Source organism: Sphaeramia orbicularis, chromosome 12 (assembly GCF_902148855.1).
Source record: "Sphaeramia orbicularis chromosome 12, fSphaOr1.1, whole genome shotgun sequence".
Lineage (NCBI taxonomy): Eukaryota > Metazoa > Chordata > Actinopteri > Kurtiformes > Apogonidae > Sphaeramia > Sphaeramia orbicularis.
Window position 1 is genome coordinate 25,089,833 of NC_043968.1, and position 27,643 is coordinate 25,117,475.

General features: G+C 36.8%; 1 protein-coding gene across 2 annotated transcripts in view; it reads left to right on the forward strand.

Annotated features, from left to right (window-relative positions):
* The window catches only part of ano2b (anoctamin 2b), a 101,089-nt gene that overhangs the window by 21,262 nt on the left and 52,184 nt on the right, over positions 1-27,643 (forward strand). Inside the window, exons 5-16 of one of the 2 annotated variants that reach the window (XM_030150482.1) lie at positions 10,230-10,328; positions 10,508-10,659; positions 10,759-10,813; positions 10,902-10,953; positions 14,752-14,807; positions 16,506-16,553; positions 17,333-17,397; positions 18,665-18,799; positions 20,208-20,368; positions 20,633-20,715; positions 22,518-22,604; positions 25,164-25,247. In XM_030150482.1, coding sequence (XP_030006342.1) covers positions 10,230-10,328; positions 10,508-10,659; positions 10,759-10,813; positions 10,902-10,953; positions 14,752-14,807; positions 16,506-16,553; positions 17,333-17,397; positions 18,665-18,799; positions 20,208-20,368; positions 20,633-20,715; positions 22,518-22,604; positions 25,164-25,247 — 1,077 coding nt within the window. The remainder of the gene's footprint in view (positions 1-10,229; positions 10,329-10,507; positions 10,660-10,758; positions 10,814-10,901; positions 10,954-14,751; positions 14,808-16,505; positions 16,554-17,332; positions 17,398-18,664; positions 18,800-20,207; positions 20,369-20,632; positions 20,716-22,517; positions 22,605-25,163; positions 25,248-27,643) is intronic. The other variant, XM_030150483.1, reaches the window with a different exon arrangement.

Sequence of the window (27,643 nt, forward strand, 5' to 3'; positions counted from 1 at the left end):
GTATATTGGTGTATGGGTGATACTTTTCCTTGTACATGCAACTGTGTATGTGTATGTGCATGTACATGTGCGTGTGATGGTTGGCAGCCAGCTGGCGGTCTGTTAGATCCGTAGGCTAGTATTAATCAGATTGTTGACAGTGTGGCAATGGAGCCTAAGCCAGGATGAGATTAGTTGCCTGACTGATAGCTCCTTATCTCATCTCATGGTTTCATTAGTCGATCGAATCTGTTGCTGAGAATAGACAGTAGAAAGAAGAACATGCATTGTTACTGTATATCCCTCATTTACATACAGTGATGGATTGTCTAACAAAATGATTTCCAGACAGTATAACATTTGTTCAGTCATGTGTAGCTGCTGTAAGATGTGACATTTGGAGGTTCTAAATTAATGAATAAATACATTAATGCAGCATGGAACTCCAGACTGATCAGCTGATCCCAGTATCATCCCGGATATACAATGCTTTACTTCTTCTCTGTTTATTACAGTCACATGGAACATAGCCCACATTGCTGCCGTCAGACAACACAACACAACACAACACAGCCTGGTTTATTTGTTCCAAACCACACCTCATCCACATTTAGTTTTTTGTGTCTTTCAACCCATAAAGACCCAGTGTGACTTTTGTGGCATTACGAAATGAATTTTTCTCTCTATTTAACCTTTCTTAAGTGATTTATCAGCATTCATTACCATATTATTCTCTGGATTTTGCATTTTTTTCCCCAGTGCAAATCATGCATTTTCCTGTGTTTAATTGACTGATCATGACTCAGAGTAGTCAAACATTATTACATCAAAACAGAAAACTGAAGATAAAGTATTTATTTTCAGCAATGATTTCAATAACTGAACAGAAAAACAAGTGTGTCCATCCACTGTCATTGATCCAACTCCATGGGTTTTCACTGGTGAATCAATGTTGTAGAAGATGACGATATTTCCACGGTAACTATAGAGCATCTGAACATCCAAATGGGTCATATCTGATGACTATGAAAAGATGACAAACTGTATTTTATACAAATTATTTACATGTATTGATTGAATTAATGGATCAACAGTTTAGATCAATAGATGATTTTGGTCGACAGTGGATGTTTGGGTCTTTACAGGTTAAAAACTTAACATTTCCTGGACATGTTTAACCCAAACTTCCAGCACCAACCAAAATCATCTACTGATCTAAAACATTTAATAACTGTTAATGCACTAATCCTATCAATACATGTGAATAATTCAGGTAAACTATATTAGGTACAAAAATGATGCAATGGAAACAAGATATTCAACTGGGAATAAATTGAATTAAATCACAAGGACAGATTTTGTGTTGACTTGTTAGGGGATTAAATGTGTGCCAGATGTTTGTTTTTTTTAACACTGTTTTTAGGTTTTTAGGGATTTTTGTTCATCTGCAAGGTCAATATACACTGTTTTGACCTGGTGTTGCATAAAAGAAGATGTTTTTTTCTTTGACAAAGGCTGTATTATAGAAGGGAATGAATGAACGGCAAAGAAAATGAGAGAAAAGATAAAGCAGTTCATCACTCAAAGAGAATTTGTCAACGTGTTAATTAATATTATTGTGGCGTTGTCTTCGAAAAAGTACTCTGAATCAGCTCCATCCTAGAGTTTGTTTTCTTAAAGACTCTTGGCCGTACCACATTAAATCCCCTACCTTGTGTCAACCTGTTTGATTAATTGCATGGTGGAAAAAAGAGACTCCTAAATGTCAAACTTGTTGACTGTGTCTGAGGATTATTGAGTTGACCTTCGATCTCTTTGGGACATCCTCTTACAAAACACTTTTAATTAAATGAGAACAAGATGTTAATTGAAGAAGCAGAGCTGGGACCTTGGCAGAGTTCAGTCCGTGAGGGCTTGGGAAATAGAATGAAAAGGATTAAGGAGTTGGTAAGACTTTCCTTTGATAGAGAGACAACACAAGAGCAGCACTCTCTGTTCAACATATGTCTCCTCAGTGAACAAAAAGAAAGAGATCATTTCTTTCTTCTTGTTGTTCTTCTTGTTAAAATCTGCCAAAAAAACAGCTGGCACTGGCTTGAATGATCTTGATCATTTGTATCAACTCCACTCAGAGGGCAAAGGCCAAACCCTCTCAATCCTCTTCATGCAGAGTTTCAGCTTCTTCCATCTAAGAGAAGGTACACTTTCCCCTGTAGAGCCAAATCAAACCCACATCTCAAATCATTTGCCCCATCTGCTGTTAAGTTTTTAAATAGCCTGTAGACAAGCTTGTTGGGAATAATGCACTGTTAACTATGACGACTTATTTATTTATTTATTGTATTTCTTGTACTATGTGAGATTGATTGTTTTGGTGATATGTGAGATATGTACACTTCTGTTGCAAATCAAATTGCCCTTCGGGGACTTTAAGATTTTTTCAATTCAATTCAATTTCTTGGAAGGAAAGGCTTTTTGGAGATGTTGTGAAGAATTCAATACGTAGAGATTCAATTAAATGTCAGTGTAAGTGGTTGATGTTTTTTTAATAGCTGTAAATCAAGTCACTAAAGCATAAGTGGACTGACACTGGATTTTTAAAGGCTTAAATAACAGTGATTAGTGCAGAAAGTAATCATCCCTGAGTGCAAATTGAGTTCATGGTCCAGAAATGCTCTAAAGAGACAATATATGGAGAGAAATAGTGGGATCAACAACGACAGGACATCCCATTCCTGTACAAATGTTCATATAAGTTGCCGTAATTGCTGTACTAAATGTCAAATTAATATTTCTTTTAAGGTTAAACGCTGATTTTTCCTTCAGAATCAGGATTGAACGAACCAGGCAGTTATGGTTTAAAGTGATTATTTATGGTCAGAACGTGACAATTATTCAAAAATCTGAAAATAGAACATTTAAAACAATACAAGTGATTTTTTTTTTTAGTTTATGTTGTGTAAAATAAACTGTAGCTTTTTGTTGGCATTGTAGATGACAATGTATGTGACATTAACTCTAAAGACGAAAAAAAAAGTATATCGCAATGGCATTTTCTGCAGTATGAAACTATATTATAATGTTCGTCATCAGCGTTTTGTAGCCTAGACCCTTGTTAGTTACAAATCATCTGAATTCAAAGTGTCCCAATATTTTTGTCCATATAGTGTGCATCAGATCAAATGTGAATGAGATCTGTGGTCCAAATCTTAAGATATATTGAGTTTTACAAAATCAACAACTCTGACATTGACTTTGACTCTTTCATTGTCAAACTTTTTGTGATTCTAGAAGTTTATTCTGATTGAGTTTTGATTTCTTAAAATTTTGCACCATGGATTTTAGGAATTTTTCTCCGACATTAACCTTTGACCTTGAAAGACCAAAATTTAATCACTGGGGTGGCTGTGGCTCAGTTGGTAGAGTTGTCCAATGACCGAAGGGTCGGCGGTTCAAATCCTGGCTCCGACTGTCCACATGTCGAAGTGTCCTTGGGCAAGACACTGAACTAAATTTCTCCCAGTAGGGTCTGGCAGCAAGTGTGTGTGTGAATGAGTGAATGTGAGGCTTTGTAAAGCGCTTTGGGCACCATGAAGGTGTATAAAATGCGCTATATAAGTCCAGTCCATTTACCATCAGAAACTCTCTCTCTCTCTCTCACACACACACACACACACACAAAAATTAACAAAAATGAGAGTGATCTGTCCAAAACTCCAGAGTGCAAACAGACAAATACTAGTAAAAACGTACAGATAATGGAGCTGACCATGGTTCTGGAGCTGAAAATTAAACTAACCTAAACATCTAGGTCAAGGGTTGGCAACCTTTACAACCTAAAGAGCCATTTTTGTCTGGAGAAAAAGAAAGAAATCTGACTGGAGCCATAATTTTTTTTAAACCCATCTACATTTTACCATGAGGCAACTGCTCTGTTGTAGCCTATTTGTGATTAGTTTGCTATTTAACTTTGTATTTCCATTACAATAATGCAATATCTGGTGCATTTATGAAATTATAAAACTGCAAGAAAGAAAACATTCAAGGTTTCCACAGTTTTTTAATTATGGACACTATTTGTACACTATGTTGTACTGATAAATCTGCTGTAATTACTGAAGAGAATGTTTGATTTGTTGAGTATGTTTGTATGACTGTACTGACATGAACATACTGTTGTGTATAATTCAGTTACTGCATTGTGGATTGTTGTGGTTCGATGCTAAAATTAGGGAAATATTATAGGCTGATTGTTGTATTAAGTTAATGATAAAGGTGTAAAAGCACTGAGGGGTAGGATTAAATAAGTTTATACTTCTTCCTACTCCTTTTCGACCATGCAATATTCAGACTTGTATGTGCTTGAGGATAGATTCTGTCCATTTGAATATTATTTTGTTTATGTCTTGATTTGCTTTGTTTTGTCTTATTTTTCTTTGCATGTTCGAAATAAAATAAAAAATAAAAATAAAAAATAAATAAATTTCCAAAACATAATTACGTTGTGTAAAGTAGAAAAAGTGCAACTTTATGTATAGCGGCTTACTTACAAACTACGAACAAATGCAAATTGATCATCTTGTATCGAATTTGGCAAGAAAATAATCCATTTTGGTTTTTATGCTGTCAAAAAATGATTTCATTCTGTGTAAAGCTTGCACATTTCTGCAGATGGCCAAAGTTAGAATAGTTTTAGGCCTATAACGGTGTTTAAAAGTAATGACTCATTCAGTTCATTTCTAAATATTCCTTATGTTTTTTGACCAGAGGAGCCATAGAGAGATGCTAAAGAACAATATGTGGCCCCGAAGCCATAGGTTGCAGACCCCTGATCTAGGTGAATGTGACAGTTTTTATTGGATTATACAGGGTGACACAAAAAAACGGGAACTTTTTAACAATCCAATAAAACCAAGAGTGATGGAAGAAAAATATTTTATTCATAGTAATTGAAACCTTAAAACATGCCATTTAAGAAACAATGATGGAATTTTCATTTTTTTTTTAATTAGAGGGTGACCCAAAAAAACGGGAATTTTTGAAGTGCGTATTGGCAGACATGAGCAAGTGGCAGCACTGCGAGACAGTGACCTTGAGCAAGTAAACACACCCCCATTTTAGTAACCATTGGCGGCTGTGCGAGAATTGTTCGGTAACCGTGTGATCTCAAGATTCGGTAACGTTCCCTGGCCCCCTAGATCGCCAGATTTGTCCGTTTGTGATTTTTTCTTGTGGGGCTATCTCAAGAGTAAAGTGTACACGACTCGACCAAGAACTCTGGATGAGTTAAAACAGAGAATTCAGGATGAAATTCACAGTATCCCAGCTGAGATGTTGCAGCGGTCAATGGGGAATCTCAACAGCAGATTTCAAGAATGCATTCGTACAGGAGGACGCCATCTACAGGAAGTAATTTTTTAAAAAAAATGAAAATTCCATCATTTCTTAAATGGCATGTTTTAAGGTTTCAATTACTATGAATAAAATATTTTTCTTCCATCACTCTTGGTTTTATTGGATTGTTAAAAAGTTCCCGTTTCTTTGTGTCACCCTGCATAACTCCAGTTGAAGCCTGATATCATGCAGCTGTCACAAACAAAACCAAAGCCAATTTCAAGTAGTTTGTAAATCATCCTACCAGCCAAACTGATTTTCTGCTATTTTAGTTCTGTCACACCTCTATCATTTGTCACAGTAAAAATGATCAAAAAACCCACTTTTCAGCACTAAAACACAGATGTTTGCGGTCTGATTAGCAGATAGTCTGATATTATCCTGATATTGTGGGACTAAAATCAACACTTTGCAGAGCGTTTCTGTGTGAATTCATGACCTCAGTTATATTTTTATCTTAATAATTTCCCTATGGCAGAGTTTGACTCCAGACAACTCCTGAACTATTGTTTAACTCTTGTTTTGACAAAAAATGCTGGAAATGGATGATGAGTGATTTTGATGCAGCAACAGGTGGTAGTTGCACACATGTCACCAGTCAGTTTATCCAGGTGGATGTTGACTGCACCTCCATCCACTATGGGAGGGTCTTAATGTCACCCCCCCCACCCCCAAATAGTTCCTCTCCTTCACTGATAAGCATCACTATATAACCAGTCTATATGTTATTCATTTTCACTTCTACTTTATCTATCTCTATGTGATCCATTTGTCTGACTCCCATCTCTTCCTCTTATTTTCATCATCTCATCTCAAATCTCTCCACTTGCTGCTTTGCTCTCTCCCCATCATCCCATATCCCATCACCCAACTGATCATCCTCTCCTACTCACTGCCCCCCTACCCGTCCAAAGACGCCCCTGGCTGCGTCCTAGTTCCCCCCCACAGAGATAAAGAGCTAATTGAAAATGCCTCTACTAATTAACCTTCTCCAGGCTGAAAGGTATTTATATCCTCTGCTTTTAGATGGAGCGATTGAAAGGAAAGAGAGGGCGGGTGAGGAGGCAGAGAAGAGAGGAAGGTGGAGGCGGATCAAAGACGTGTAGAACGGATGAGGAAGAAACACAGAAATATAACACAATCATTTTGAGGAAAATCAAGGAACAAGGAAATTAAGTCAAATGAGTGGAAATGTGCTGAGAGGGATGGGATTGACAACTGGTTTTAACATGGTTTTGACAGTGACTATTAAACCACTGTATGGTTATATTGGTGTTATTTGGGAATCTACGTGGATATTCAGTAGTCGATCAATTGAAATCATAAGCATAGTCGACATGTTGTATTTTTACTAGAGGTGAGGATAGGAGGTATGTTGTACTTTATAGAGATTCAGAAATAATCTTTATGGCATGGAGTGCAACATCTTGTGAACAGGTGGACATGCTCATTTTTCTTTTAAACTCTATTTTTGCCTTTATTAAAAAAAGAGTGTGAAGTGGGGAGAGACAGGGAGACCTGCAGCAAAGCATTGGGCTTGGAATTGAACCGAGATCATTGTGATGAGGCCACGGTCCATGTGCTCTGTCAGGTGAGCCATCAGGGCACCTCAGTGAGCCTGTTTTCCTTTACAAGTGTTAAGTGACCTAAGGACAATTAATGGACCTGAGTGCATCACCACTTTACTACACTGTCAGCACTGTCAGTGTTTTCTCAAGTTTTCGACTCAGTTTAGTTTAATGTATGAAGTAAATGCAGCATATTTTTCTTTGCTGCATCTTAAAAATACATGTCCTCCCCAGAAAAAAAAAAAAAAACAACTTGCAAATTTTAAGTCAAATCTGTTTAGGACTTGTTTTTAAGGATGTTTATTTAACACTCTCTCTGAGAAATATGCTAAATAAAGTCTGAAAAACTTGTTGAAGTGTTCGCCCTCTACTTGGAGGGTCATTATGATGATGACAATGATGTCGATGATTATGATGATAATGATGATAATATGATAATGATGAAAATGAAAATGATCTTATTATTTTGGAATAAATTGGCTTGATTATATTACTTAAAAAAGTAATTGAAATGCCCACCCACTGTATTACTTCTATTTAAATCAGCCCAAAAAATGTATCTAATGATCTATATAATAGATAAACTGATTTTTTTGAATGTGAATATCACCTTAGAGATCATTCAGAACATCACATTTATTAATGAGGAATGGACGAAAATAATTTCACAATGTGGTAAATTTTTAAAGGAAGGTAAAGGCAAATTTACACAATGTAAGATATTACAAAGATATTATTGGACACCTGTAAGACTGCACAGATTAGGTCTGATGAATAACTCACTGTGTTGGAAATGTCAAAATGATAATGGTACTCTGATCCGCTGTCTGTGGGAATGTCCAATCATCAAACGTTTCTAGATAGTTGTAATTCATACTCTAAATAACTGGTTGGACAGAACTGTCCCACTTTGTCCAAGGCTGTCTTTACTGGGTGAAAAAGGACAGATAGCTAATGTATCAAATGAAAAATTTTCTGTTATCATGGTTGGGGTTTCAGTAGCAGTCAGGATTATTCTTAAGCACTGGAAAACACCTAAAGCCCCACAGTTTAAAGAATGGGTCAACAGGGTGATAAAGACTGCTCCATATGAATGTATGCTTCATAAGGTCAATAACAGGGATGGAACCTCAACACCAGTTTGGGAGTCATTCTGGTCTTACATAACTATGACTGACCGTCAGCAGGATGATAGTTGAACCTACCTCTCTCATGTATTTAATTAATTAATTAATTACTTATCTATTTTACTTTTTACTTTACTTTAATTTTCTTCTTTTTTTTTCTTGAGACCTTCCACGCTTTGTAGTTTGTTTGTTTTTTATTTTATACTTTTCATGTATGTACAGAAGCCCTCAATGTTATTATTAAGCAACATTGTATGAATGTCATGATCCAAGTGAAAACTCTAATAAAAACTTGAATTATAAAAAAAAAAAGAACATCACATTTACATGACCACTGTCAGAATCAGTGAAGTTGTCCATGGTAATGGCTTCATTTAGGTATTCAGCGTTGACAAATTAAACTTAATGGAAGGCCGTACATATAAGTTTTTTAATTTAAGTTTGTAAGATGCATCTCTGTGGCTCTGCGCTCATCTGTTTCTCTGTGTGGGACAGGGGACAGTGAGGGAGGAGATAATGAAATATAAGATGAGTAAGAATGACAGTTAAGTGACTCAGCTAGTCAGTCAATCAGTCAGTGAAACAGTGTCTAGCGGGCAGCAGAAGGTACAGTAATATATGTGTGTGTGTGTGTGTGTGTGTGTGTGGGGGGGGGGGGGGGGGGGGGGGGTGAAAGATCTCAGGAGAGTAGGAGTCGAGAGAGGAGAAAGGGAATCGTTTCAGGTTTCCATAATTTGCAGTGCCACCTTTCTCTTCACTCCCCCTCTTACAGACGCTGATGGGGGTCTGAGGGGGGTAAGGTTACCTGGCTGTCGTCCCCCGCTGGCTTTGCTCTCTTTCATTTCTGGCCACTCGCTCTCTCACTCACATCCAGCCTCGCTTCATAATGGCTCCTGCTTACATTTTTCAAGAGGAGTTTGACTCCTGCTCTGAACTTGTATGTTTGTTTCTGTTTTATTATTGCTCTTTAGTCGAACACAGAGGGTCTGGTGAGAGGGTTAAACACAGCATTTTTCAGTTATGGTGTTTCAACAGTTGGTTTGGCTCAGCGTGTTTTCTGGTGGATTTCCCGAATTGATACGGTGATAATATCCAGAATTCAATTATGTACGTTTTTGCTAATGCAGTTATATAGTAAAGCAATATTTAATGTGAGCAAAAGGCAGTTCAGTTGCAAAACCAGATGAGTCAGTATTTTGTTTAACTTACAGGAAATACATCATCTCTGTTTGGATGATAATGATAATGATAGCACCCAGTTTGTCAGGAACAGGCTGCAGGAGCAAAGCAGTGAAGAAAACAGCTCCAGGCTTTGCTTTAGGGATGAATGACAGCAGCAGCATCTATCTTTTATAAACACCAGGCTTATGCTGCTGGTCAAACTGTTGAGCCAAAGAGATTCACTAGGTCAGGATGATGGCAACACTTGTTTGTGTTTGGTTAAGATGTAAAGTGAGTTTTATAGTAGAATACAGCTCTGTGTGTGATGTTGAACTTTAGCTCCATAGGCTAATTTTGAGGTTTAGTGGCAAAACCTCTGAAAAATACTTGACCCCAGTGAACTACGACATATACTGAGATCTACTGGTGAAAGAAAATCTGTTGGTGACATTGGATTACACAACAGTACTGCCAGATGGTCTGGTTATCCTGTTTTATACAGGAGGTGGTAGTTTCAGCCAAGCAGCCTGGAAATATAATTCCACCAGAAATAAAGGTTTGTGGTGCAAGAAAAATATGTGTGAAACCTAAATGTAAATGTGGAACTGAGATGCAAATAGAAGCCCCCAGTATGTTAAGAATAGGGTTGACCCATTTGCATTAACATTGAGTCTACAGTGCAAAAAAGGGGTGTCCAAAAACAAGATAAAAATACTCAATCTGAGGAAAAAGGTACTCAAAACAAGTGAAATATCTGCCCATGCAGAAATATAATTTCACTTGACAAGATTTCTTGAATTAAAGTTCTAGAAATAAGCATGTCTACAGATGTATGAACACTTAAAATATGAAATTAACTAAAATTATCTAACACTTCTAAGTCTAAGTTTTGTTGTTGTTTTTTTTTTTTATCTTGGAAAGTAGCAAATAATTTGGAGTGTATTTAACACTACCTGAGTTTTAAATTTCACTGTCAGATAAAATGTTGTGTGTTTTTCAGTTCAAGACCCACGGACCCAGCTTCACTCGTATCCATGCGCCCTGGCCGGTGCTCTGCAGAGAGGCAGAGTTTCTCAAAATTAAAGTCCCCACAAAGACGGTGAGAGCTGAACACATTTCAACAGCAGTTTGCCTTTTATTAGCTGATTTTGTTAAAACTACTTTACAGTGAGTTTTTTTTAAATTTCTGTTTTGCTTGTAAAGAGTTTGGAGGAGACAAGAAGACAGCAATGTTTTAACAACTGCTGTGTTTTGTTTTGTTTTGTTTTGTTTTATCAGAGTTTTGAACTCAAAGAGGAAAGTGGTTTCAGCACCAGTATGAGCACAGTGTGGAGGAAACTGAACCAGCCTTTCCAGCCCAAAGTACCACATCCAGAGCAAGGACGTACAAAACTTCTCTCACACTGCTTCTCCAGGGATAAACTTCACCTGTAAGACACACATTCATACACCCTTTAGTGCACTATTATTTACCTAATAAGACTCTACGTAGGTAAGTATATCTGAATATGTACTATTGTTTCTTTCAGGTACAACATCACATCTAAAGACACATTTTTTGACAACACCACCAGGGGTCGAATAGTAAGTATTATTTATATTTAATCTGGGATCCCCCTATGTGTATTGTGTTTGTCCAGGATTCACTGATCTGGACTCCCTTGTTTTTCAGGTGTATGAGATCCTGAGGCGGACAGTGTGTGTGCGAACCTGTCAGACCATCGGTATGAACTCCTCACAGTTCATGGGCAACACTTTGTCTTTATATGTGTCACTGATTATATTAATTACATTAACTTTGATACAGAGTAAATCTAATGCTTGGAAGAAAAATTTACATGACGCAGAATTCAATGATTTTCCCATTTTCTTGTTCCTAGTGAAAAATGATGCAGAAATGAATCAATTACTGCATGTATTGGCAAGCAGCAACACAGAGAGAAATCCTCCTCCTCCACCCCATCCCCTAACACCTGTTTGTTCAGCTGACGGAGTCTGTTTGTGTTTTTCTAGAATCTCCTTGATCCTACCACACTGTTCTTAGAAAGAGTCTCGTCTCATTCACACTTCATACAATGACAGATGTCCTGTGGGACAATTAGAATAGCATGTTTGCTTCAGCAGTGACATCAATTATTTAACTTTCATAATCAACATTTTCGCAATATCTCTTAAAATGAAAACATCTACATAAGGTTTCACTGATGACATAAAATAGACTCGACCCTTTAACCCTTAAAGACCCACGACTATTTTTATCACAACTTCCAAAATGTTTTTTTTTGTCTTTCCCAAGTAATTTATCACCATTTATTACAATATTACCCTCTGTATTTTGTATTTTTCTGTGAAAATCAGGTATTTTCCTATATTTATTTTAATGATCACATAGATGTTCATAAAAGCTCAGAGGAAGTTCAAAAGTTATTTGATCAAATTAGAAAAAAGACAACAAAATACATCTGTAAGTGTCTCCATCCACTGTTATTAATCAAACTACATATGTTTTACGGCTGAATCAATGTTGCAAAAGATGACTGTTTCCATGTTCACTATGGAGCCTCTGAACGTTCACATAAGTCATATCTGATGACCATAAAAAGCTGAGAAACTGCTTTTTTTATTTCAATTACTTACATGTATTGATAAGATTAGTGGTTCAAGACTTATTAAACATTTTAGATCAGTAGATGATTTTGATTGTTGGTGGATGTTTGGGTCTTTATGGGTTAAAGAAATCAACATGTCAGTGTTTTTCAGGGTAAATTAAATTTTCTTCATGAAGTGCTAGTAGTTCTGCAATTAGGTTACTCAGTATTCACAAAGTGTTTAAATATCCATATAGAATTTTATAATGTACGACAACTGCCTCCATATTCATGAGGCCCATAGAAGTGAACTGACACCCGTTTCATTTCATGTGTCCACCATATGTCTGCTTGGCGTCCCCATCACAGCAGAAGGTCTCAGCGGGTGTTGATGGAGGCTGCAGGGAAAGAGGGGGAGAAGAAAATAGACTTACATATCTTTAACCTCCATTTTCTCTGTCTCCTTCACGCTTCAAACCCACTCCCACTGTGTCTGCCATTCTCCTCCTTCTCTATCATTTTTTCCCTACAAGTGGGTCATACTTCCTGGGTCAGGCTGAGATTGAAGCAGTGCGCTCTGGGAATTGTGGTTGTTTCTAGCCTCTCACAGTTGAGTGAGCAGGCATTTGTGCATGTGTGTTGGTTGTGGGTTTCATTAATAGCACAGCTAATCACTGCATATTTCCCAGCCCCCTTTGAGGCGCTGATAATTAATTGATTAATTACTTGGATGAAAAAGCTTGTAGTGTGTGCCAGGTCATCAGATGTATCAGTGTCCACCCTGACATTCACAGGTCAGGCTTTCACTTCACATGTGGGATTTTCCAATGACTAAAAGTAGCACCTCCTCTATCCCCACACTGCCTGACACCAAAAAACAGGAGTTATATTTAACCTCTATTTTTAGATGCATCTATGTATTTCTACATTTTTTTTCATGTGTCCATCAATCCCTTTTACCTTGAAAACATATCATCTCTGATGATCTTAGCTTGATAAAAGTTGTTATTAATTATTTGTTCAAATTTGACACAAATGTTCCCTCGGATCAGGGGTGTCCAATCCTGGTCCTCAAGGGCATTATACTGCATGTTTTAGATGTATCCCTGTTCCATCACACCTGATTCAAATGATAAGCCTGTCATCAAGTTCTGCAGAAGACTGATAACGACTGTCAGGTGTGCTGGAAGAGGGAAACATCTAAAACATGCAGGATACCGGCCCTTGAGGACCAGGACTGGACACTCCTTCTTGGATTCACAAAAGACTGATTACATTTAAGAGGTCAAAGGTCAAGGTTCCATATGCTTTGGAACGGGGGTCACAAACCCTAGTCCTTGAGAGCTACTATCCTGCATGTTTTAGATGTTTCCCTCTTCCACCACACCTGACGGTCATTATCAGGCTTCTGCAGAGCTTGATGATGGGCTTATCATTTGAAAAGAGGTGATGACACGTGAATTCAGTTACTGAAAGGTGTGCAGGATCCCAAAAAAACAATGGATGAAATAATCAGATAAGGTCTGCACAACCTGTGAGCTCCCAAAACATATTTATTCACCACAAGTAGTGATGTTTCAGGCCACAGCTCTTCATCAGACATGGGACAGATCATGACACACAGCTGTTTATATAGAGTACTAATTGTGATATCACATGACAGATGATGCACAATGTCTCATGTTATCAGTAACTTTTAAATAAGCACAAGTGTCTTTAAATACGTAATAATTCATACACATTCAGTAATCAGGCTTATCATTTGAATCAGGTGCATTGGAAGAGGATACATCTAAAACATGCAGGATAGTAGATCTCGAGAACCAGGGTTGGTGAGCCCTGCTTTGGAACATAACTCTGTTAATTGAGAGAACTGCAAGCATAGATTATGATGCATTTGACTGAACTTGTGGTTGTTATTTATTGTCAGATAGACTACAAAGTAAACATCTGCATAACACACAGCTACAACATATACACATCTAAAGTATTCATATAAAAATATAAAATGTACTAACTACAGGGTAACAGTCAGCTTTTTTTTTTTTTTTTTTTTTTTAAATTACCAAATATCAAAAAAAGGCAAGGAAGGATATTAAGTAACATGCATAATTTAGAGGGTATTTATCACAGGTGTCTCCTATAATATTTCAGACTTGTCATTCACTCGACTAAATGCAAACCCCCCCTTCATTTTGCGACCGCTACACCAGTTTCTTTTTCCACTTCACCTAAATATTGAACTTTATTCTAATATTGGTTATGTCCTGATGAAGAGCAGCACATGGTACTTAACAGGCAAACAAAACATACTCATTCAACCTTATTGGACTCTGCTGAACATGTTGGAAAGTATTAATCAAGGAAAATGTGTTTGGCAGGTTAAAATGTGTCACTGAATCAGGTTTGAGCAATCCAGTAAAAGGATAGGAATAGTTCTGGATGAAGGGTCGTCTTTTGTAGCCTGAGAATCAGTGTCTGTTGCTCTTCATCCCAATTAAAAAAAAAAAAAAAAAACATTAAAGAGATGTTTAAGAGAAATTGGAAAAAGTAATTGAGTCTCACTACCTGTGCACAGTTGCTACTGAACAATCCATTTTTTTGTAGGAAACTCCTCAGCTGCAGACTTTCTACAATGTTCCATTTTTTTATGACACCCTGTATTAAAGCAAGTCATAACCATGAGGAATTAGTGCATTACTGTAAGATGGGTGCAGAAAATGTCTTCTCTCTACAAGTTATTTCAATAAACACGCAAACTAAAACTATCAAAAGTAATTATTGATGAACAATATTCTAATCTACTCAGTAACCAAGATTCAAAGACCTCTTTTCAGTCCAAACTCATAACAAAATAGTGTAGCAAAAGCATGAAACAACATAACAAAATAACATGACTTATCTTTACTTTCTGAATCTTATTTTCTTCTCCAGGCATCAGCACATTGATAGCTAAAGGCGTGTATGATGCTGCCTTCCCTCTTCATGATGTAAGTGAGACTTTTGCAATATCTTTCAGGCTCCTGTTAGTTTCCATTTTGTTGTAATTTATTTGGTGATGCAAGTGCAAGCAAAGACTGTTGTGGCATTCTCCCTGGTTTCTGAGAACAGGAAAATAATTGTAATAATAATGTAAGTTTTGAAAACTTTCTACCTTGGAATCTAATGGACGAAATTCCAAATACTAATTATCAATGAATGTTATTTATTTATCATGTACTAGACCTATTTAGAAACTCAATGCTCTGAAGCAGGGTTCCCAAAGTGGGGGTCACGGGACACCAGCGGGGGGGTCGCAAGATGATTTTCAGAAACCTCTTAATGTGATCACAGAGGTGGTTACAACTGATTAAGGACAGTATTGTTGCTCCTGTACTTTGAAGGACAAATATTGATATTGTGAGTTTTAAGGTGCGTAAAAAGTACCTTTATGTTGAAAGAGCAAAGGTTACACTAATACAGCATGAACAACAACTTGATAGCGACACACAGGTAAGGCATTGTTGTCATATTAACCCTTTCATGCATACTGATCACTTCAGTAGACAGCTATTCTACAGCTGTTCTCTTGTGTATTCATGGATTTTGTTGTTTTAGTTCCATATCAGCCAACATAGTGGACAGTTATGCACCATCTCATACACTGCAATTCATACAGTTACTGTAACTTTATGTTCTTGATAAACCTGATCTGCAGTAACATGACTGAGAGTAAATCAATTGCTAATTATTAGACTGTAATTAACAGTTTTCTCAAACAAAAAGTTTTTGTTTATATTGTCTCTATGAAGTGAGTAAGAACTAGTATTAGAGGATGATAAAAGGTGAGAAAACATCAGATTTTCTGCATCAAAAATGCTTTTGTTTCATAGTTTTCACAAAGTATATCACTTTCTGATATTGCATTTTAAATACATGTTTCTTTGCTTCAAAAATTAAACGCATCCTGTCCAGCTGAGTTGACATTTGAGTGTTTTTTTCATGCCTAAAGAGGAATAAAAACACTTGACTAAGGTTCTCATCATTCATGCATCAAAGGGTTAATAAAAATAAACATAAAAAGGCCAATAAACATTGTAAAACAGACACATTAACCTAAATAAACATTAACATAAACTCCCTTTTGAACCCCTGCACATAAAACAGAACAAAATGAGTAAAATGTCAAGTACCCACAATGCAATGCAGCAAATATGCCACAGTATCATTGCATGACTCTTGTACATATGTTTTTTTTTTGTTTTTTTTTTTAATGTTTCAGTCCCTTTGGGGATAGTGGGGGTTGCCAGTCTCTGGCATCGTTATTATGGGGGTTGCGAGTTTAAAAGTTTGGGAACCGCTGATCTAAAGCACAAGAAGGAATCAGCCCCAAAACTGTCAGTGCTTTAAACTGCATTTCCATGTGTAGAGCTAAAAATGCAAAAACCTTTAGCATGATGCTTTAAAATGACAGTTAAATGTTGAGAGGATGTTTGTAACTTCATCAAAGTAAACAGAAACAGTTGTCTTTTTGTCTGTGGGAGTGTGCTGCATACTACCATGTGTTTTGCATATGCAAATGTTAGTGTATTCAGTATGTTTGAACAGTTTATGTGTATTAGTATGTCTGTGTGTTTATTTATTCTAAGCTGTACTTGCTGGCTACGACCTTTGTTCATGTTTTTCACTTCCTCCTCTCACTCTTCCAGGGTGATTATAGGGTCATTGGACACCCAGAGGAGAGGAATGACAGACAGGTAGACTAACACTTCAGCTGATATTTCACCTTCCCATCCCAGTTCCCTCAACTGCATCTACATTTTCAACATTCACGTCTTTTTCTTGCTTCTTTTTATCTTTCACAAGAGATGCAAAGACAGACATAAGGAAAATACAGTCAGGTCCATAAATACACTATATTTAAAATGGTTACAATTCTAAATGTTTAATGCAATGTGTTTATTAAGCAGGTATGACTGCACTGTCTCTGAAAAATGGCCCTTCCAGCCGCTGAAAAGCACGAAATTTCCCAATAATAATAATAATAATAATAATAATTAATAAATAAATAAATAAATAAATAAATAAAAGTAGTTTGATGGATGTCACCAGCATATCTTTGTGTTTTTCTTGTGTTAGACTGTTCCTCCTCCCCATCTGTCCAACACTGTCGCAGATGGAGTTTAGGTTCAATAAACCGTCTTTTATCTCAAACTCTGGGCAGCTCTAAGGGCATCAAACTCATAGGAAAACAGAAAGGATGAATAGATTACAGCTTCTTTTTTTTTATTCATTCAGTTATTGTATGTAGGATTTGACTGTATTTTCTGAAAATGCTTCTGTCTCATTATAGTATTCTTTGATAGTAATAACACTAGTTGTTTTTTTTTTTTAACTGGACCTCCACCTACTGAGGTTCAACTCAACCAATCAGCTCTGCTCTAGGGTTGAATCAGTAAATACACAACATGAAAATGTACTCATGCTGACTCCTCTATCTCCATCATTCTTTTCACATTTTTTTCTTCATGGTCAGGTTCTCCATGAAGAGTGGGCCAGATACTCAGCCTTTTACAAGTACCAGCCCATTGATCTCGTCAGGTATCAAAAATGTGCTTATGTTTTTGGTTTATTTTGTTTTCCAACAGAAGCATCTTACATTGATAGAGTGCATTATGATTAATGCAGTTCAGCGACAGTAACTAAATGTCACCTGTATGCAAATCTGAAAAGAAAATGTGTCACAGACACTCGACTCAAAACTATAAAAATCATTAAAGGGGTCATATTTTGCTAAACCCACTTTTATTCATCTTTGGAACATTTATTTTATGTATTCGGGGACCCTGATAGTTCAAAAAGTTTGAATTTGAACTCTCCAGGTGCTGCAAAGATATCTTTATATTTGTTTTGGCAAAAATCGAGTGGATTTTATTTTTTATTTTTTATTTATTTTTTTTTTAACTTGTCTTGTCCAGCATCATAACAGCAGAATGGTAGTCTGGCTGCCTTGTTGTGCTGAACAAATTTGCTTTGCCAAGGGAAACTTCATAAAGTATTTGAGGCTCCCCTTGATATTCTTCTTTTTTTTTTTTTTTTTTTTTTTTTTTTAACCCGTCACCACCCCCCTCTTTGGAGGACAACTTTATTTTTAATTACAGCTTGTGTTTAAGTAACAATTTCAAACTTTATATTCACATGTTCACCCATTCCTTGCTTGTATACATTTAAAGACAGGGAGAGCTCATATAGACAAAAGTGTACATGGTGGATTTCTACAACCTGTTTTAATTCCTTCTTAATTTGTTACATCTACAACTAGTTACATCACGACATTTGCACATATAAGGTCAAGATTTCCGACGAACATTTCTTAGAGTACACCATAATTGTTTGTTAGCAGCAGCGTTGTAGTCCATACTGAAAATATGTCCAAACTTTGAACTGATTACCTAAAATGTTCAGTTGTTAGTTGAACAGGATAGAGCAGCACAGCCAACAACCTGGAGGGGGTGGGGCCTGAAGTGGCTCATTTGCATTTAAAGGGCCAGCGCTCAAAACCACCTTTCTGGTGTCATTACTCAGAAATAGGGTTGAAGATGGACCTGTGGAGTTGAATTAATGAAGAATTCAGACCCAAACATAGCATTTACAGTTTATGCAGACCACAGGGAAATGTTTTAAAATGTATAATTCCATTTTTTAAAAAAAAGCAAAATATCACCCCTTTATATCTGTTCTGTCACATCAGCGGTAAAAGTTCTCATACTTGTTCATCGCTATTTATGTCTGTGCCGTGGCAATGCCAGAGCAGATTGTGACTCTACTGTGACTTTCACTTCATAATCCCTGACCTCTGACCCCACAGGAAGTATTTTGGGGAGAAGATCGGACTTTACTTTGCATGGCTCGGTGTATACACTCAGCTGCTGATACCAGCCTCCATCGTGGGAATCATTGTGTTTGGCTATGGGGTTGCTACAGTGGATACTAATATACCGAGGTACGTACATGTACAGTTATGTGAACACACACAAAAAGTCATTATTTTATTACACACTGAGCTACAGTTTAAAATGTAGTAACACACTTAACTGGGAAAATACAGTTGTAAAATCATACACAGTACACAAACTAGACAGGGATTACCCACATTTCTGCTGTATCTGGCTTTAGTGAGGGTAGTAAGGCTGTGTGGGAGGAACACAGAAGGTACGGCTGGCAGTGTGTGTCTATTTGTATGTGTGTGTGCGAATGTGTCATAAGGCAAAAGGTTATTAATTCAGCCTACACCGACTATGAATAGGGTCAAAGCACAGACTCTTGTATTGTGATAATGTGTTATAAGTTCCATTCATTTGCAATGGTAAAAATTTATCAGGCACAAGGATCTCTGGGAGTTTTTTGTTTTTTTTTTTACTTTATGCAATGTCTGCAGTGGAGACCTTTAGATGTTATTGTTTTCGGTACGATTACCATTTTTAACCTGCAAAGACCCAAACAGCCACCAGCGACACAAACCTTCCACAGATCTAAACTGTTTAATACCTGTTGATCCACTCATCCTATTAATACAAGTAATTAATTGGTGTAAAATGCAGTTTGTCATCTTTTCATGGTCATCAGATATGACCCATTTGGATGTTCAGAGGCTCTGTAGTTACCATGGAAACACCGCCATCTTCTGCAACATTGATTCACCAGTAAAACCCCTGGAGTTGGATCGATGACAGTGGACGGACACACTGTTCAGTTAATGAGAGATTGGATTGAAAAAGTCATTTTTTGCTCATTTTTCTCTCTTTTGATAGAATTAACTTTGAATTTACTCTGAGTTTTTATGAACATCTATATGATCAGTGAATTGAATATAGGAAAATGCATGATTTACACCAAAAAAAAAGCAAAATGCAGAGGGTAATATAAAAAAAGAATGTTGATAAATCTGTTAAGAAAGATAGCAATAGTGAAAAATGTATTTGGGAACTGCCACAAAAGTAGCACTGGGTCTTTATGGGTTAATTCTGAAATGATGTGCATTAAAGCTGCAAAAACTGAAATCAGGGGAAAAAAAACCCTGAATTCTACAGCTCTATGTGTTCATTCAAGTTGCTTTTTACAGAATCTGAGCAGTGATTAGAAACTACAGCTGTCAATCATGTATCTCACCCTATTACCCGCATGAAAACACTTGTATTCAGACAAACCCTGCCTTATTGGGTGCATTTTCTACAGCCTGAAAACACATCCAAGGAGAGGAGATGCAGAACTCTCATATCCTCTTTAATTTAAATACAATATGCTATGAGTTAATTATTGAAATTTTGCCCAGTGATTATTAAAAAGCACCAAGCACGGCAACTCTGATTCTGATATCCTGTAACTAATGTCCTAATTTTCTCAATCCTCAGTCTTGAGATGTGTGACGAGCGTCTTAATTTCACCATGTGTCCTCTGTGTGACGGAGCCTGTGACTTCTGGCATCTCAGCACGGCGTGTGGCACAGCCAGAGCTTCACACCTCTTCGACAACCCCGCCACCGTCTTCTTTGCCATCTTCATGTCTCTGTGGGGTGAGATTACGTGTGTAGAAGGACATATGTGTGTATGCATATGTGTGTGAACAAGGTGGGATACTCATCACTATTCTATGACCTGTTTCACTTCCAGTCCTGCTGGGAACAACAGGTCACATGAAAGGTTAATGAGGGCACAGCAAAAAATAGATGTATCTGTAGTATTTTAAATTACATATGATGATCAGTAGAAATCCCACCAGGAGAGTGTGACTCTTATAGACTGCCATATAAAGTATTGATGTTTGTGTTTTTGTGTAGCGGTTCTGTTCCTTGAGCACTGGAAACGTCGTCAGATCAGTTTGAGCTTCAGTTGGGATCTGACAGGGATTGAGGAGGATGAGGTATTTACCATTACAAACACAAGAAACACACTAAAGCACACGCATACATTTAAACACGGAACATTATCACACACTAACCCTATAACACCAAAGGTATCATATTTGATACATGAGTTGTGAGGCCCTCTACATGAACAGTGTGATATTTTTTTTTCTTGAAAAATCTGATATATACAATTAGATGCATGCAATATACGGATAATCCACCAGGGGGGAGGAATTCATTCACCAGAGGCCTTTCCAGTGACACTACAAGACTGCCATTAATGAGGCAGAACTTTGCCAATTTTGAAAGGAATTGCCTCTTTGTTAAATGTGTTTCTGTTATATTATGTTTTTTTATTTGTTCAAAAATAATAATATTTGAGCATTGAGACCTGATGTATCAAATATGATACAAAATTGAAACTCATAAATGGAAATTGATATATGAAAAAAAATGTTTTGGTTGTTCAGAAGGACCAATAAAGGCTCCAGTTTCAAAGAACTGGAATTTTCTGTCAGTGATTTAATGGTTCAAGCTTTACCGGGTTAAAATGATAACTGACACAGAACAATTCTGCACAGCTCAAGTTTTCTTGTCCTTTCTTTATCTTTGGGGGCATTTCTACATTTGCATGCACACCAATATTTTGTGTCTTTTCTTAATTCTGAAAAAGCAAAATTTCAGCTGTTTTCATTTCAAATAAAAATAAATACTCCCCTAATAATCCTGTTTACATGCAGCCATACATGCTCTATTAAAAATAAAGCTTTCTATTGGTGGCACATTTTCCACTGTGAGAACTCCCTCTCTTGTTCCTTCAAACCCCTTCTGGAAAAGGTCAGCCTTTCAATATTTAATCATATCTGTTGACCTGTTGGTAACCTCAGTCATAACATTTACCATTACGTTTTTTTCTCTTTCAGACCAGAAATGATCTTTTTCTTCCCTCTCGCTGAGTGTAAACAGAGGCTATGGGTCTTAACCTGCAGTTAAAACACCCACATTAGATTTTCCATGTGTTTCCAAAAAAATCCCTTAAAACCATCATAATTTCCCACATGTCTGAATTGGAAATTTCTCATTTCAGAAAAAGGTCTAATTCAGAATATCCAAGTGGGAAATACTGTTTGTGTTGCACCAGTTGAATTTAGAATATTATCAAATTTATAATAGAATAATAGTGGAATATTAGTGTGCATGGAAACATACTCAGTGTTTCTGAATGTACAGGGTGGGTGAAAAGTAACTAGGCATTAAAAATTGGTAATAGAATCCATATTCCTATTACAAATTTATTGAAATAAATGATATATGTTCTTTATTACATGAGAAAATGAAAGTAAATCTTCATACTTCAAAGTAAGCACTGGTGGCATCAACCAGTTTCCTTAAACGGACAGGCATGGAATGAACAGCCTTCTGAAGGACGTCGTCTGGGATATCATTGAGAACCTCCTGAATCCCTAAAATAAGAAATAAGACAAAAAGAAAATAGGAAAGTCCCATTAGTGTTGTCTGTTTAAAAAGTATTTTCGTCATGACTTCAGTGATACAAAAAATTCTATAAGCAATTTCTGATTCCTAGTTACTTTTCACCCACCCTGTAGAACCACTGCAGATTTAAGGTTAATGAACATCCAAGTCCAGTGGTGTAGCTTTATCCATCTTTGCGCTTGGTTGTCCTTTTGGCCGACTACTTCACTGTTTTGGTTCTCTCTACCTGTTCATACTCTCATAACAGAAAAACAGATGTTCAGACACATGCAGTACATCTACACACTATGCAGATTTTGACATTATCTTGTCCTTTTGCTAGGAACACCCCAGACCAAAATATGAGAACATCGTCCTTCAGAAACGACAGAGGAAGCAGCAAAAAAAGAAAAAGAAGAAAAAGAACGAGGTAGGAGGAATTCATACCCTCAGTTATTTAAGCGCTGAGAACCACGTCTCCCATAACGTTTGCTTCAGTAAGTCCTCTGTTGGTGTTATATATGAACAACATGTGAACTGGTTTTTCTCAGGTGGATCTGGGACTCATTCATTCATGACATGTACAACAAATCATGACATTTATTTCCACAAAACCACATTTCAAAGTCATATTTAGTGTCTCCACATATTATCACAGTTGCAGCAAATATGGAAAAATGGGAATTTCTCATTCTCTGGAAGAAATTATGTTTTTGCTGAGGCTTCCACCTACCAGAGTCTATAGTAAAATAAATGTAGTTGTTTCCTGATTATCTAGAGGATGACAATCTGATATTTAGTTTACTTTGGATGATTTAGACTTCAGTGTGATAATATAACAATGATTGGGGAAGATCTAGGTCCCTTCTGTGAATTGGGTCAATCACATTGAGTCATGTTGCCCCATTTACACTTCATAGTGGCAACAGATGGCTTCCTGCCACAGCCAGGGAAAAGCAGGAACTAATTCACAGGATATGAGGTCATGGCTACATCCTGAAATCTGATAACAGGATAAAAATAGTGAACCAAAAGAATCCAGCAGGTGTTATTGTAATTTTTAGGGAAAGTGTCAGCATGCGCCCTCTGCTGTTTGTGTATCAAAAAAACCCAAAATATATGCTTCAGTTCCCTAAAGAACTGAAAATATTGACCCTGGTTAGCTCTAAATAACTTGATGTTGAATGTTTCGTTGCCACCATTTATTTACTATTACTGACTAACTCCTAACTTATTCATAACTTGAAATCCTATAGTGGATATTTTTCAAAAATGTAACGGAAAGATCTTAAAAAAAACAAAAAACAAAAAAAACAATTAGAGAAGAACTTGGAGTGGCAGTGGACTACAACAGAAAGTGTTGGCACATTAAACAATACATATCAATACATTTTTATATAGAAGTGTTTCAGTTATGTTAAGGTTTACATAATGTCGTTATCAAGAGAAGATGGTTAAAATTGATGAAATGGTTAAAGTGGTTCTATGTAGTGTTGATATTCCAAACTTTTAATAGGAGTAAATCATGTACCAGAACACACTTCAGACTAACAAAACCACCAACACATCAACACTATGTATCCACAGACTGTATCATCCACTGAATAAAGTATAAAAACTCATTGTTTACACACATCTGTACAGGGTGGGGAAGCAAAATTTACAATATTTTGAGGCAGGGATTGAAAGACAGTGTATGACCAATTAGTTTATTGAAAGTCATGAGAATTTATTTGCCACAAGAAAATGTACATAATAGAAAATGTTTTTTATTCTATGTGTCCTCCTTCTTTCTCAATAACTGCCTTCACACACTTCCTGAAACTTGCGCAAGTGTTCCTCAAATATTCGGGTGACAACTTCTCCCATTCTTCTTTAATAGTATCTTCCAGACTTTCTCGTAATAGTTTTGCTCATAGTCATTCTCTCCTTTACATTACAACAGTCTTTATGGACACTCCAACTATTTTTGAAATCTCCTTTGGTGTGACGAGTGCATTCAGCAAATCACACACTCTTTGACATTTGCTTTCCTGATTATTCATATGGACAAAAGTTTCTGAAAAGGTATGGATAATAGTGTTAGATATGATTATGACATCAATATATGTTTGGTTTCAAAACAATTGACGTAGTGCCTGCTGAGATAAAACAACTAAATGTTCATTGTAAATTTTGCTTCCCCACCCTGTATTATGGTATCATTAAGCTTCTTCAAACAAACACTCTATAACACTATAAGACTATCTTATAATCTTCATGGGCTGTGTCAGCTGATAGTTTACACTATAGCTTTGTTAGCTTAGCTCTGTTTTTACTCAGAGAACAGCCACAGTTAAACCACCTCTGTTTTCTGTTAGCTGAACTAAACATCTGTTTAGAGTCGTCCAAACAAGGTCAGAACTGTCACAGTTTAGTCAACAAACAGTGAACTTCGCAAAGATAAGAACATCACATAATATCTTCATACATTCATAAGCCTCATAATCAAAGTCACTTGTGCAGAAGAAACGTTGCAATTTCAGCATCAAACTCCATTCTTTTCATTTAGAGCTGTGTCCAGTGGTGAAAACAACAACAGTACTTGTAGCTTTTATCACATTTTCACTTTCTTTGACTCTAAAAGTTGTTTCTTAGTGGTTCTCATCCCATGTCATCACTTTCTGACACTTTAGTTACAGACTCTGTGGATTTAGTTTTTAGAGTTACTCACTAGTCCCCCTAGTGGTCACATACATCCATATCTCTACATACCTTCAGAGCTCTTTGTTCTAAACACTCTGATGATAATTTCAGGTAATTTGCTAATATCTGAAATAGAAACACGACATATAGCCAGTTTAATACGTGAATTGAAAGCAAACTTGTCTAGTAGGAAATTTCAAAATTTCCCAGCCAAATTGTAATGTACATTGACACGTGGTTGCTGTCTTCTACATGTTTTATGGATGCACGTTCGTTCGTTGAACCATCTGCCTCTGTCGTGCAGCCAGAGAAGCAGGAGGACGGGACAGTGACAGGGAAGGACAGATGGAGACAAAAACTGCTGGCTGCTATGGCTGCAGGAACTCCGGTAACCTCTGCTCTCCTCCCTATTCCTCCTCCTCCTCCTGTTCCTTCCCTTTTTCCCATATCTTTTCCATTTTCCCCTCCACTTCTTTTCTCCTGCAGGCTGCTGTCTCTCTGTTCTTCTCTTCCTGTCCCATCCTCTGACTGCCACAGTTGCAACTTCTCAGGTATTTCTTTTGTAAATTGTGCATCCTTTTCTATATTTCACATCTTTTTTGACAACAAACTCGGGTTAAGTGACCTTTTAAAGCTGCTCTGTGGGATTAAGCATGAAAGCATGAAAAAATATTAATTACTTCCTTGTCATATCACTTTCCACATTTCCTGTCCTGTCCTGCCTGAGCTTCTCTTTTCTATTAATGAGTTAGAAATTAAACGCTCAATAATTCATGTGCCGTTTTCTTCTCTTTTTTTCCAAGGAAGTGCTATTTTAGAAAGCAGGTTGGTTATTAAATTTAATCAGTCTACCGAAGCTAATGTTAGGCCGAGACCATTCATTTATATACAGTACATACAGATGAAGAATTTTTTTCGACTAGCAGTGGAGGAACATAACGTACCTATTCTCAGAGACACAGAGGAACTGTGTTTGGAAACTCTAGAAAATGGAGAATTTTTGTTATAGAGCAGGTGAAATACTGAAGTGGTTGAGATGCTGGGCTTTATTTAGCCCTGCTGGTAGTTAATGACATGTTTAAGACAAACCTGAAGAGAAGCCACTGGTGCTAATGAGGGACTATCAAGTCCTGTGGTTCGCTTTTATGGATACTGTGTGTGTGGAAGACATCAAAAATACACATAAGGAAAAAAGTACTGTGGAAAAGTGTGACTAATCTGCCTTTTCGTCTGTGAAGTGATACTAAACTCTAATACAAGTTTTATGAGCTGTATTGTGACATAATGTAGTGAAATGCATCGATTCTAGTGATATTGCACATAAAAATGGACAAATATGTAAAAATCCTGTTGACAGTTTTTGTGGACCTTCCACCATCCATGATGAACGTAGAGTTGCGGTTTCAGCATTGATGCATTATTTGTTTGTCTGTTTCAATCTGAAGTGACATATTAAAACAACACTAACACAGGCTGCAGAGCTGCACTTTTTGTCAGGGAGCTCTAATAGGTTTAAGTGCACTTCAGGGCTTCAAATATTCTAAATGTAAAACACACTTAAAATTATAAAGGGATAGTGATGTTCATAAAAAAAGCACACACACACAAAAAAAGAACAACAACAAACCTCTTTAGAGCCTCTGCAATAGAGGTTGACTGATATGGGTTTTTCTAAGGCTGATGCCAATTTTTAAAGATTTGGTCAGTCGATGAACGATATCTACAGCTGATTTTTGGGGTCGATATTTTTTTAAAGTGCAATGACCATAAAATAGAATTGAAACACTCATGCAGCAATATAAATGAAATTACTAACACACATACACATAGTGCTCTTTTAACATTTATTCAACTTAAAGTCCTACCCACACAGGTGCCTGATCAAATATCTTATAACATTTTTTCTACTGATCAAATATTGGGTTTCAAAAAAAAAAAAAAAAAAAATTAAGGCAGATGGGCGATATTGAAAAAAATAAAAATAAACATAAAAATCAATGTATCGGCCTGATACATTGGCCGGTCAACATATCGGTCTATCTCTATTCTACATAGGTGTTTTGTGATTCTCTATAATACAGATGTCCTTGAACTAGTCAAGTGATATCATCCAAATCTGTACGATCAGACACTGAGCAATATTCTAAACTTGTTTCTGACTTTGTTGCAGTTTTCATGTGTTCATATTCATGTGGTGTGTGGAGTTAAGCCTCAGAATAGCAGTAAAATCCCACTTTATTGGAGCTTTGCAATAGTTCAGACAGGTATGGAAGTCTAAGATGGTCATAAGGTCCTTTTTCTGTCCAGTTGCTCAGTCCTTAGTCTGTCCCACCCCTTGTGTTCATTTATCTGACCTACTCTGCACTTTGCACACTGCTTTATTCGTCAACCTACACATGTGTGAAAAAACTACCACCTCCACCTCCCCTACCTCCTCCTACACCGGGCAACAAATTGTTCATATGTTCATACATACTTTAATTCATTCAAAATTTGTAAATCTCAGGCTTTGTGGGGGGGGTGTTGTGGTCTCAGTGAATCAACAATGCACCTGAACTGCACAGAACAAAAGAAAAAGAATCACCCATGTAGTGCATTAAAACAGTACAATGTAAAATATTGTTATTCAGTTGTCATTTGAAGTCATGCATAATAAAATAATCTTAATTACAGCTTCTGATGCTTGATGGCAGGACTTACCTCCTTTAACAAGTCATTATTGTTATTAGCAGTGCTTGACTGTGATGGGTTGTTTTTAATTGCCCAAGCTGGTTTTGTTCTACG